This window comes from Conger conger, chromosome 8 (genome assembly GCF_963514075.1).
Source record: "Conger conger chromosome 8, fConCon1.1, whole genome shotgun sequence".
NCBI lineage: Eukaryota > Metazoa > Chordata > Actinopteri > Anguilliformes > Congridae > Conger > Conger conger.
Window position 1 is genome coordinate 40,864,708 of NC_083767.1, and position 13,328 is coordinate 40,878,035.

Genomic DNA, 13,328 nt, shown 5'->3' on the forward strand with positions numbered 1-13,328 from the left:
ATGGTATTGAGACAAGTGTGAAAACGATTGTAAAAAACTGTAATAGTTATACACGTTTTTGTACATAGTGGTGAAGTAACAGTGAAAAACAAACATTGTGTGCCTCAGTGTGGTGATTATAACCATGTGCAGTTCCTCTTCAGCTGAGGGAGGTTTTTGTACGGGTCTGTTTCACCGTGTGAGTGGTGTTGTATAGTGCTGCTGACAGTAGTAATCTCCTGCATCTTCAGCCTGGACTCCACTGATTTTTAGCATGAAGTTAGTTCCATCCCTGCTAACAGTGAATCGGGCTGGAGTTCCTGACACTCTGCTACTCATAGTGTAGAACAGCGGTTTATGTGTTTCTCCAGGTCTCTGCAGATACCAGGCTAGGCTACTGGTAAAACCAGAGCTGCTGGATCTGCAGTTGAGAGTCACGCTCCCTCCAACAGCAACAGACTCCACAGTGGGACTTTGAGTCAGGATGATGTCAGCGTTGGTCACTGGGAATAAAACAAAATATCAGCTCAATCATTCTCACTGTCAACCAGCTGTAGCACTGAACATAACATGCGGTTTAAAGGATTTAAAAATGACCTCGCTCCAGTCAGGAGATGATGAATATTGTGTGAATGGAAAGCGATCTCAGTGATAAAGTGGACAGAGGCTCTTACCATGAACAGAGATCAGGAGTGTGAGGAGGAAGAGTCCCATTGCAGCCATGCTCTACTGAATGTGCCAGAGACTGAGAAAACGCTCAACTGACCCAAGCATTCAGCTCCTCTGCAATAAGGCTGCATATTTATTACTGCTGAAGTGTGGAGCACTGAGGCAGAGCAGGTATGCAAATCTTTGGCCTGTAAGCAAATCCTGTGAACAACAGGTGTCTAGAATGTTAAAGAGAGGGATTGGACAGTTCATTTTGAACTTAAAATGTTGGAAATGTTTTTAATCATACAAGCATGCACACACATGTTTTTTGTGATTTTTTTGTATTGTCAGATATATAAAAAATAAGGCCTTGAATCCCACAAAGAGAGGGAGTGCTGGAAGAATCTGCAAACTGCTGTGACTCTGGATGACTCTAGAAATCATAGAAGCTGGAGAAGTAGATATCCTAGACATTCAGCATGTTTTAACTTCATAAGTCGACCTTATGTGTGAATTTAGCCTACATTCCCAGCTGTCTCTCATTAACTGCAAGCTGTAACTGGGGCTTTCATGATGTTTCAGACCTCTCATGGTGCGATGTCTTTAGAGTTCATTGATTTACAGAGACCTCAAGCCTCATGCATTATCTTTTCAAAATCATTTTCCACTCCCAGGAGAACCTCTAAAAATGTCCTATCAAATCATTGTTTGGGTTTTATTTCGTGGCATTGGTAGCAACTTCAGCTGCTTTTTAAATCTGGATGCTGTGATTGTGTCACGTGGGATTTTTACTGAACTTTATTTTTCCAAACAAAGATGAACTGAGTACTCTGTTGAATAACTGAAGCAGTGACTCATTGAGCGTCCTGCTCCTGTGTACTTCAGCTCTCAGTGTAGAAGTTGCAGTTGTATCCCAACCGCCAATGTAATCATTCATATTCAACTTGTGTTTCAGGACTCCAAGAGGCTTCAGGATTCCTGACTGATAATGTTCTGACAATCCCAATGTTGCACATTGTAGATTTGGTTCATAGTTTATGGAGCAGATAGATGAAGGAGGCACAGTATTCAAATTGGTAGGTTGACTAAATCTAAGCTGGGAAAATCAGACGAAGCCCGCAAGCACATTGAGGTCTTCCTTGGCAAATACCGTTGGCTTCATTCAACTCCTGAACTTCTGTTTTTACATCCAGATAATTTTAAAGGCTTTGGGTAATACTAAAATGCTTCAGTTTTAAAAAAAGTCCATTAAAAAGATATTTGCATAAAAATAATTGAACATTGAACTAAAATTCCTTTTACTGCAGTGTTGCTTTGTCTTTTGTATTCTATTTAACTCAGGTATTACTCTAATGCAGACTGGACATCCCTGCCAGTTACTTCAGTAAATCCACACCATCTAATTATACAAGCTCTGGATGATGCTATATGCCCTCCTCTGCCCTCCACTGTGAGAGAAAATGGAGGCAAAACTTAAAAAATCTAGATTTCTTTTTTTTCTTTTTTTTTGCAGAATTGATTTTGCTTGGTGAAGTAACACTGGAAAAACATACCCAGTCAAACACCTCATACCTCACTATGGTATTTATAAGCCTGAGCAGTTCCTCTTCAGCTGAGTGAGGTTTTTGTACGGGTCTGTTTCACTGTGTGGGTTTTCAATTATGCATGCATGTACACAGACAGTTTTTTTTCAGTTTGTTTGTGATGTCAGATATATTAGTAATAAGGCCTTGAAAGAGGGAGGGCTGGGAGAATCTGCAAACTGCTTTGACTCTGGAGCAGGCCCAGTTCTACACCCTTTTTGCACCCTCAGTTGGATATTGTAAAAAAAAACTCAGCTGTTTAGAGTGTTACAGAGAGGGCTTGCCCACTAAACTTTAAAATTAAAAGTGTGGGAAAAGTACAGTTGAAAAAAAAAAAAACGAAAAAAAAAAAAATGTAAAGCTCAGATTCTCCGTTTTTTTTTAAAGATTATTTTGGTTTTCTAATATGTGCTCTTTTCAAAAACTGAAGTTTGTGCCACCTCTTCACGCCGCAGTTTGCACAATGCGCTCACACAGACAGGACACTAAGAAGGACTCAGCGAACCTGGAGGACTTGCAGGCACTCAAACAGCAGAGGGCGCTATTGGAGAACAACACACCGTAATCCCAGCCAACTGAATCCCTCCCATCCAGGGCCCATCAAAAAGCTATTTTCCCTTTGGACTCCGTTCATATTTGACAACAATTTAAAAAAACTTTCTGCTCATATCATGATGTTCAATCTATGCTATATAAGATTTTTTCCCCCAGGACAGATGAAGATATGGATGCTCTGACGTAAAAACTTTGCGTCCTCGTTTGGCAACTACCAAAGCATGTATCATTGGTTTACCTGCCATGGCACAAAATGTACCCTGCGTTTTCTCCATTGTGCATGTGACTAGGCATGTGACTAGGCATGTGACCAAGGACACATATGACCTCGGACACAGTGGCCAAAGTTGGATGATCCTAACAGGATGAGCTGAGAATCATTACACTAAAACATGCTGCTTGAAAATGTGATGGCATGAAAACAGTTTGATCTGGTAACGTCCAGGACAAGTGTCCAACCGTCATTAATACCCCCAAAGAAAGTATTGGGTGTGCTACGGGTTATTATATAAATTGCTTAGTGTTCACAAAATGTACTTGTTTTCGGGTTTCCATTTTCTGGACTGCCTAATTTTTGGAATGTTTAATTTCTGATTTAAAAAATGCTCTCTCAAAATAAAATTTCCCCCAAAAAAACAATCCATTCAAACTAGATGAGGTACAAAAATGAGTTACAAAGAGGCAGTTGGACATGGACAGAAAATCCATGTGTCCACCATTTTTATTTTCCACGTGTGAAAGTGGAGATCTGATACCCCCCTATGGCCATTATATGTAATTACATCAACATTTCAAGCTTCTCCCATGTCATTTATCATTTAAATGTTCAGTACAGCTGGAGCAGCAGGAGCAGCCTTCTTACAGAATGTAGCCTTTGTCTGACTGATGCACTCAGGGTATCATTTACTAAGACCCTTAGCACAAAACCTTTTAGAAAAATGATTAATACGACCAATGATTGGTGACAAATGACAAATAGTGTGAATGATCGTTGGTTATGACATTGGTTTTGCGTGTGTTAAAAAGGTTTTGCGTGTATTAAAAAGGTGTTGTGTGCATTAAAAAGGTCTCTATGTGTAGAACAGACAGATCGGGCCCTAAAGGTGCAGACACATTTTTCCCTTCCACTATCAAAGACCATGCAACAACTCTGTTTATGGAAAGTACTGTATTTTTGGAATTAGGAAATTGGAACAGTTCCTTGTCCTCTTGTGGTGAAATATGAAATTGCATTGAAAAGAAATGAGGAGGAAGAATCGGGAGAAAACATTTCTTTATTTATGAATTATTTGAAGTCATTACAATGCACACACGCATACACACACACACACACACACACACACACCCATGCACCCACCCATGCACTCACACAAAAACACACATACACAGTTTCCTACATTTATTATGCAGTAACTCATTTCCTCTATGAGGAAGTCAACAAAATTGCTCATAATTACCTGATAAGTTTCTTCAGTAACACCAACCTTTACCACAGTAAAGGAATTGGTATGGAAGGATTCTCACTGACAGTACATCTGGACATAATAAAGCAATAAATATAAAAAATGTTTCAAAATAAAAAAGAAAAAAAGAACAGTAGACACCTTTTGACAGTGTAATGAATGTTGGTAATTAGAAGTGATGCACTCAATTAAGTCAAACAAGCTTTGCTACCTGGGAGTCTCGAGGCCTGCTTAGATTCAAAGTTTTTCTCGATCTCTGTTCCTAGTCCATCTAACTGGATGAAGTCCATGATGAAATACATTGTAAGTACCCTCACTGAGCACATTATTAGGAGCACCTGTACACCTACTTATTCATGTGATTATCCAATCAGCCAATCGCGTGGCAGCAGTGCAATGCATAAAATCATGCAGATACGGTTCAGGAACTTCAGTTAATGTTCAAATCAACCATCAGAATGAGGGAAAACGTGATCTCAGTGATTTCGACCGTGGCATGATTGTTGGTGCCAGGTTTGAGTATTTCTGTAACTGCTGATCTCCTGGAATTTTCACACACAACAGTCTCTCACGGAAATCACCTGTTGATGAGAGAGGTCAATGGAGAATGACCAGACTGGTCTGAGCTGACAGAAACGCTACGGTAAAACTACTCTGAACAACTGTGGTGAGCAGAAAAGCATCTCAGAATGCACAACACGTCGAACCTTGAGGTGGATGGGCTACAACAGCAGAAGGACATGTAGGGTTCCACTTCTGTCAGCCAAGAACAGAAAGCTGAGGCTGCAGTGGGCACAGGATCACCAAAACTTGACAGTTGAAGCCTGGAGAAATGTAGCTTTGTCTGCTGAATTTCTGGGGCATGGACCCAATCTGCCTTGTGTCAACAGTCCACTCTGGTGGCGGTGGTGTAATGGTGTGTAGAATGTTTTCTTGGCACACATCGGGCCCGTTAATACCGCTCTATCATCGCTTGAATGCCACAGCCTATTTGAGTACTGTTGCTGACCATGTACATCCCTTCATGGCCACAATGTACCTATCTTCTAATGGCTACATCCAAAATGATAATGCACCATGTCACAAAGCAAAAGTGGTCTTAAACTGGTTTCATGAACATGACAATGAGTTCAATGTTCTTCAGTGGCCTTCCCAGTCGCCGGATCTGAATCCAATAGAACACCTTTGGGATGTGGTAGAACGGGAGATTCGCAGCATGAATGTGCAGCTGACAAAAATGCTGAAATTGTACGCTGCAATCATATCAAGATGGAACAGTCTCAAAGGAATGTTTTCAACATCTTGTGGAATCCACGCCACCAATGAATTGAGGCTGTTTTGAGAGCAAAGGGAGGCCATAGCCTGTGTTCCTAATAAAGTGCTCAGTGAGTGTATATACACATGCATTTGTAATGCATTTTAGAGACATAGACCGAGAGATGTACATAGTACTAGCGACCTTGTACGCAGGGCACACAACAAGCTCAGCCTGGTGCAAACTTCAAATCAGTATTCCAAACACAGAAAACTGCAAATCCGTACAGCAGCAGCCATCCATAGGTATATTAGTTATACTATTTGAAAATACTAACTATTAGTTACCACAGAAAAATATAAACAACTGGAAACCTTTTGTACAGAACTTAGTTTTCAATATTGCTACTATGCTATCTTTCAGTACTCGCATGGAACAGAAAACAGGGAATTGAGATAACGTGCTCCTGAATCTATCTGGCGAGCAGCTTGGTTAATTTTCCTATGGACATACTCCACCATTTGAATTTGAATCCTTACCATAGTTAAATTAAAGACTGATTGTCATGTTCCTCAGATGGTACTAGGCACTAACCTAATAGGGCCAAAACCAATAATTAAGTGTGTGACAATCTGCAATAAAGATACGTGTGATTCTCTGTTTCAGAGTTCATAGAATGACATTGGGCGATTATCAATTCCAAGCAGTATAATCATTGATTGAGAATACACAGGACATACATGAACAAGCTCTGCAGAATTATGAGAGATTATTATATCCTAAAGGCACTCCATGAAATGTTTTAAAAGATTTAAACGTCCCCTCAAAAAGTATTGGACAGCAAGGCCAATTCCTTTGTTTTTGCAATACACTTAATACATATGGGTTGAGATAAAAAGATGAACACAAGACTAGAGTTCAGAATTTCAGCTCTTATTTCCTGGTATTTGCACTTAGATGTGTTAAACTACTCAGAACATAGCACCTTTGGTATCAGACCACCCAATTGTTAGGTGCGTATAGGAATAGAGAGTATTTAAGCAATTCAAGTAAATGACACTTAATATTTGATAGCATATCTCTTGCTTGCAATAACTGTGTCAAGCATTGACATTACAAATTGTTGCATTCTTCTTTTCTGATGCTTTTCCAGGATTTTACTGCAGCCTCTTTTCGTTTTCATTGGGGGTTTTGCCCTTCAAAATCCTCTTCAGGAGGTGAAATTCATGCTCATCTGGGTTAAGGTCTGGTGATTGACTTGGCCAGTCTAAAACCTTTAACTTTTTCTCCCGAATGAAGTCCTTTGTTGTGTTGGCAGTGTGTTTTCGCTGATTGTCTTGCTACATGATGAAGTTCCTCCCAGTTAGTTTGGATGCATTTCTCCATAAGTTGGCAGACATAATGTTTTTGTACATTAACATTACATTGATGGAATTTGGCAGACACTTATGCACAGCGACGTACAGTTGATTAGACTAAGCAGGAGACAATCCTCCCCTGGAGCAATGCAGGGTTAAGGGCCTTGCTCAAGGGCCCAATGGCTGTGCAGATCTTATTGTGGCTACACCGGGGATCAAACCACCGACCTTGCGGGTCCCAGTCATGTACCTCAACCACTACGCTAGAGGCCGCCCTTAAGAGACTTCTGAATTGTAGACTTCTGTAGACTTTGTAGACTTCTGAATTCATCCTGCTGCTACCATCATGAGTTACATTATCAATAATGATTAGTGAGCCCACTCCAGAAGCAGCCATGTAAGCCCAGGCAATAACACTTCCTCCACCGTGCTTCGCAGATGAGTTTCTATGTTTTGGATCAAGAGTTGATCCCTTCTTTCACCACACTTTGGCCTTTGGCCTTCCATCACTTTGGTAGAGGTTAACCTTGGTCTCATCAGTCCATAAAAAAATTGTTCCAGAACTTCTGTGGCTCATCTCTGCACTTCTTTGCAAATTGTGATTCTTACCACTGATGAGTGCTTTGCATCTTGTGGTATAACAGTAGATTGAGATACCTTCCCCCCTGCCCTGTGGAGATTGTTTGTGATGTCACTGACTGATTTTTTGGGGGTTTACTTCACAGCTCTCACAACTGTTTCTGTCATCAACTGCTGTTGTTTTCCTTGGTTGACCTGTCTGTTGCTCAGTATGCTCAGTATGCCAGCAGTTTCCAAGTTGTTGTAAAAGCTATCCCCAATGCTTGTGCAATGGCTCTGAACGATTTCCCTTCTTTTTTAAGTTTCAAATTGCCTTGCTTTTCTCCCAAAGACAGCCCATGTTGGTTTATCTAAATGCAGTCTTCACAGGCAAAACCCAAGGCTAAAATCAGAACTGTTTAATGTTAAACCAATCAATCTAACAGGACACAAGAAACACCTCTCAGTCACATGTTCCAATACTTTTGCTCACTTAAGTATTGGGTGATACAAAAGGTGATATGTTGTTAAACAAATCTAGATAGAAAATACCAGGAAATAAAAGATCCGGATCTGCCATCTCATGTCCATATTTTAACCTCAAATTCAATTGTCTTTAGTGTATAGCAAAAACAAAGGAATTGACCTTGCTGTTCCAATACTTTTGGAGGGGACTGTAACTTTAATAAGTAACGCTAAAATGGCAGGAACTATAGTATTATATTTACTTCAGTTCAGTTCAGCCTTTCAGTCATTTGAATCACTCTGAGTAACCATCAATCAAAATCAATCAAATACTCGGGGTATACCTGGTTTCTGTCAAAGACCACAAAAATGTTAGGGTTACTGAATCTGTCTACACAGCTGTCATAGAAGCTTGTGTTGGTCCGATCTTTGGAAGGGGCTTCACCCAGGTCTTTATCACCCTGTGTAAACTCTCCTACCAGGACCCGAGCCAGGATGATGGTCTTTGATGGTGTTATGCCATTACATTTCCCTTGGCCAACACAGAATTTCAGCGCGTAGCTTGCATTTCTTGCAAAATAAATCCCTGAGAATCAAAAAATAATAATTTTCAATTTTTCAGAATGAGCCGCTGATATACAACACTTAAAATCCAGCTAAAACCAGCTCAGCAGGGTTATGCTTCCATACAGTCCATTTGTTTTTAAAAAAGCTCACTGTATCTTTGCATATTTGCATAATTTGATTACAAAAAGCCTTCCCTTCCACATGTTAATTCTAGCAACAAAGGATTATCTATCACCACTATGTCATGCTAGATTTACTGTAGCAGAAGCTCTTACCCAAAGTGACTTACAATTAGTGTGCACAGAAAGGGCCAAGCTTTGTAAATCGGCAACATTGGTCACAATACAGTTTACAGTATAATCTGGCCTAAACTGTGTGAATGGAAAAAAACAGCCCTGGCAATTAGTGTTCAGAAAATAGAGGTGTTATTTGGAGGTTATACCATGACTGAAACCTACCTTTTCCATAGACAGAACCGTTGCTTCCCACAAACTTCAAGTCAAAATTAGAAGTACATATGGCCTTAATGTTTTTGTGGGGCGTACCATGGAACAACCTTCTCTCCTCAAGAGGGATCTTTTTGATCTGTGTCAGCTCTGCTTTCTTCCTATGGAAGACAGGGCAACAAGGGAATTTACTTAGCATTATGGTTACAATTATGGTGAATACTATTTTAATACACACAGGTAAAATAAGTTTAAAAAAAAAAATAAAATAAAAAATAATAAACCTCGGATCTGGACCAAGCCAGGCCTGTAGCACCATCTCAGCCAACAATTCCAGCTTAAACTAAAGCTAAAATGGTTTAGTCCACTAGTTGATCATCAGCTTAGTCTACCTGCTCAGACCAGCCATGACCAGCTAAACATGTCGGAAATACCATTTAAATGCTCTTAAACCAGCCTAGAATCCCAGCTCGTCTTTCGGAAATTTCAGCAGGGGAGGGTGACACGCAATTGGGAACGGGAAAGCAGGGAATGGGAGGGCTCAGTTGGATTGGGTTCCACATTCATCACTATCTAGTGGCCCCTGCTGGACGATAAAGCCCCCATAGATGGCAGTCAAAGGCACCTATGAAAGGTCTTCCTCTGACTCAGCTCTGTGCAAGCTTAGCTGTAGTCAGCGTTGTGAAGGGAAGCAGCTGGAGACCCCACACATTTCAGAGCAGAACCGTGGGTGTCTACACTGCAATGAACATGACCCATTGCAATGTGCAGACTCCAATGTACTGTAACCTCAGCTAGATGTCCTATTGTTCTAAATTCATGGTACTGTTTGAGAAATGAAAATGAGCACAGATTATATTTAAAGTTGCTCAACAACATGCATTGTGGTAAGATAACATAGGAAAGGAAAGTGATGGAAACAAATTACATTACAATAGAAATTAATAAAATTCCTCATTGATATGAGCCATTATGACAAGCACTTCATTACCTACCGGCAAAAGGACTCCCACAGAGGGATGTTCTGTATTCTCCTTATTGACCTGATGGGAACATCTGGATTTGTCTCCGCAAACATCTTCACTACACCTTGACATTCTTGGGTACCACTGTCAAGTGAGATTAGCTGGAAGTAAAACAGTGCCAAAACTACATTAATAAAACTCTGCTGTGTCACACATTAAAGTACTGCATTTTCTCACACTCTTAATTTCCGAATCCAGCAGTTTTAACAATTAACACCCTCGTTTAACGTTCGGCACTCTGAATACTGGCAATAAACAAGTGCATCAACCAGTGGCGTCATCAGCATCGGGTTTCCGGGGCTTCAGCCGGGAATCTTTTTTTGACTAGCCGAGAATCTTTTCGAGCGTTCTCGCTGTGTGCAGAGCCGTTACTTCCTGACTGACTGACAAAAACATAAGCACCGATTTCATCTACACTCCTGTGGTTGACATTGCGCACAGCCAATGAGAGTGTAACTGTGGGCGGGCTGTCTGAGACTACTCCAGCCTTGTAACGTTTCTCCCTATGGTTTCCCCACAATTCAAGCAGCCTCAATTCCGGAAGTTATACTGTGATCCATTTACCATTGGAGATCGGAATTTCCAGGTGCACGACGCCAAACTTAAACAAAAAACATGGATTATGAACTGGTGGTGTTTATGTGACAAGTGTATAACCACATGAACTCTCCGCATACTGCACTGACCCAACGGCAGAAATTATACCACTCATTAACTGTGCTCCGGTCTAGCTACATTGGTAGTTAATCTGCTTAAATCAGTAAATGGTATATTTCAATTGTTTCACATGTCTTTTGGTATATTTTACATTTTCCTAAGTAACGCTTGTGCAGTGAACATAACTTTCAGGGATCGTTTGCCCTAACCAGCTAACTAATAGCATTGGCAACATTGTTTCACATCTTTGCACGCAGGCTTTACTATATGACAGTGTGCTTTATTTTAATGTCATGCAGGAACAAATACTTTGAGTTAAACTGTTAAAACCCTTCACTTATCCAACATGTAAAATGAATTTATTAAATTGAATTTGTTATTATCAAAAGATATCAAGTTATTAAATAAATTGCCGACTTTGTTGATTTGCAGAGCAACCTGTTGGATGAACATGTATCAAAATGCACAACTCACAAGGAAATTAAGATTAAGATTATATTAGGTAATAATACATAAACAATGTCTAAGTCTAAAGACAAGGGTCAACTACCTTAAACAAAGAACATTAAGTCATTGTAATAAGTTGCTATAAAATCCAGAAACTAGTAAAGTCCTCTTTGCTCAACCGTGCTACAGAGAGATTCTCAAAAATCATGAGAACAATGTGAACAAAGTAGAAAGAATACTGAGAGAGATGGACATAGATACAGATCCCCCTTTCACTATACCTGGCATGGGAGGTCTGTTTCCCAAATGGGAGGAGTAGGTATAGGTTTACCATCAGGAGACCTGCAAAACACATGACACTATTAGAAAAGCCCTTCAATGGAATTATAACAGTGATTAGTCAAGTTAATGACTCATTTTAAATCCCTCCTCAAGATACACTTTTAAGAAGCTGCTTTTAATGCCTGATGTACTCTTATATCCATACTGTATGTTATGTTCATTCTTATGGTTTCTTTCTTGTCTTATTTTATTATTATTATTTTATTATTATTTTATTTTATTTGTGAATTTCTTATTGCTTTCCCCCTCTCATTCTGCTGCTGTTTTGTGTATAGTTGTTTAAATATTCTATCCTATCCTATTTGTCCTATCCTTCTTGTCCTGTGACCTGCATTATTCCATTTAGTTTGCATGAGTGTAAAGCTCGCTTTGGTTTAAGAGCGTCTGCCAAATGACTAAAATGTAAATGTAAATGTAAAGCACAGTGTTATTTGTTTTTGAGAAATTAAACTGAAACCTGAAACTGCTGTACAGTGACTGAATTGAAACCCCAGGCTGTGAAAGATTGCTCCAGGTAACGCTTCCAGGTTTGATCCCTGGGTAGACTGATGCTGAGCACTGAAATGGACCAATTACCATGGATGTTTAGGAATCTCTGGCTCACCTGTGGCCAATAGTAGAACGGCAACGTGTAATTGGTCGCTGCATTCCAGTTGATAAGTTGAAATGTTTCATTACTGGGTGTGGTCAGAGCAACATAAAGAAAATAACACACAAACATAAGACAAGATAAAATCCAGTCACAGTCATTTTACAGTGAAATTATATTTACTATTAAGCAGGCTGAAATCTGAAATCTATTTATATTCAAGGAAGTTGGGATGAATGTATTAAATCAGAAATGTAATCATCCCATCATTATTTATAACCGAAATAAAAAAATAGGCTTTTGTCACATTTAGGTTGTTTGCTCTAAATTGAGCTATGGTCTACTGTTAATTATCATCAAATAACAGGTTAACTTTGCAATAGATAATCTAAACAAAAATGACAAAATATATTAGTTGTCTTTTATATATTTAACTTTAATTAAAATTATAATTATCGTAAAGGATAATAATCTTAATATAAATGTTAAATTCATAAGTTAGTCAAACAATAAAGTGCTGGGATCAACCTTCAAGTTAAAACTAACTCTTAATCATATTTAAGATTTTATTATTTTGTTGAATAATTAAGTGAATCCGGCCATCTACAGTAATCATTCCCTGATTAGCTCTAATTAATTACTTGATCAGACAGAGATTTTTTCAGTACCTGAGAAATCCAATCGGTAAATACAATCGGCTATGCGGTAGTCCATACATCCATTCGGATTAATGCAGTACTCTACTTCAATTAACCAATTGGTCAAAGGACATTGATCAATTGGATTTACCTGTAAAAGTAATTGAAATTAATTGGCTCAGTTAAAATAAACAGATTCTCAGTGTTTTACTGACATAGCATACAGCTCATGCCACGTTCATTACATGGCAAGAATACATATTTCTTTCTCACAAAAAGGCGTTTACTCTCACAATCACTTTTCACCTACCAATTGAAATTTCATTTTCCCAATTTGACCCTCTTCCTATACCATGAATTACGATGTAATTATTACTTACTATAAATGGATAGAAAAATAAAACACATACAGATACACCACAGTGTGACCAGACATAAATAAAACCTACACCAAACATATGCCACTCTCCGCCTTCAGCCTCGTAAAACCAACGCATATCCTCCTCGATGATGTCCATATTCTGATCTTCCTCGAAGGTTCCCATGGCCTGTATTTGACTTTGAATGAGACCGTGACTATAACATATCGAATATGTAGGCCAGTACTAATCGCATAATGCTATTTATGTATAGAATTATGTATACAATGTAACCATATTTGACTGTCCCGTGGTTTCTGATTATTTAATAATTTAACAAAATTAACAAAATTATTTATGTTGCGCGTTCTAATTCACAAGTAGAATATAA

General features: G+C 39.1%; 1 protein-coding gene across 1 annotated transcript; it reads right to left on the reverse strand.

The window, feature by feature from the left end:
- Positions 1-4,024: 4,024 nt before the first annotated feature.
- Positions 4,025-13,328, reverse strand: LOC133135587 (protein mono-ADP-ribosyltransferase PARP11-like). Its single transcript, XM_061252706.1, has 7 exons — positions 13,028-13,328; positions 12,609-12,729; positions 11,956-12,028; positions 11,291-11,351; positions 9,876-10,006; positions 8,893-9,041; positions 4,025-8,453 (listed from the first exon to the last, which is right to left on the reverse strand). The coding sequence occupies exons 1-7, from the start codon at positions 13,121-13,123 to the stop codon at positions 8,179-8,181; spliced, it is 906 nt and encodes a 301-aa protein (XP_061108690.1). The 5' UTR covers positions 13,124-13,328; the 3' UTR covers positions 4,025-8,178.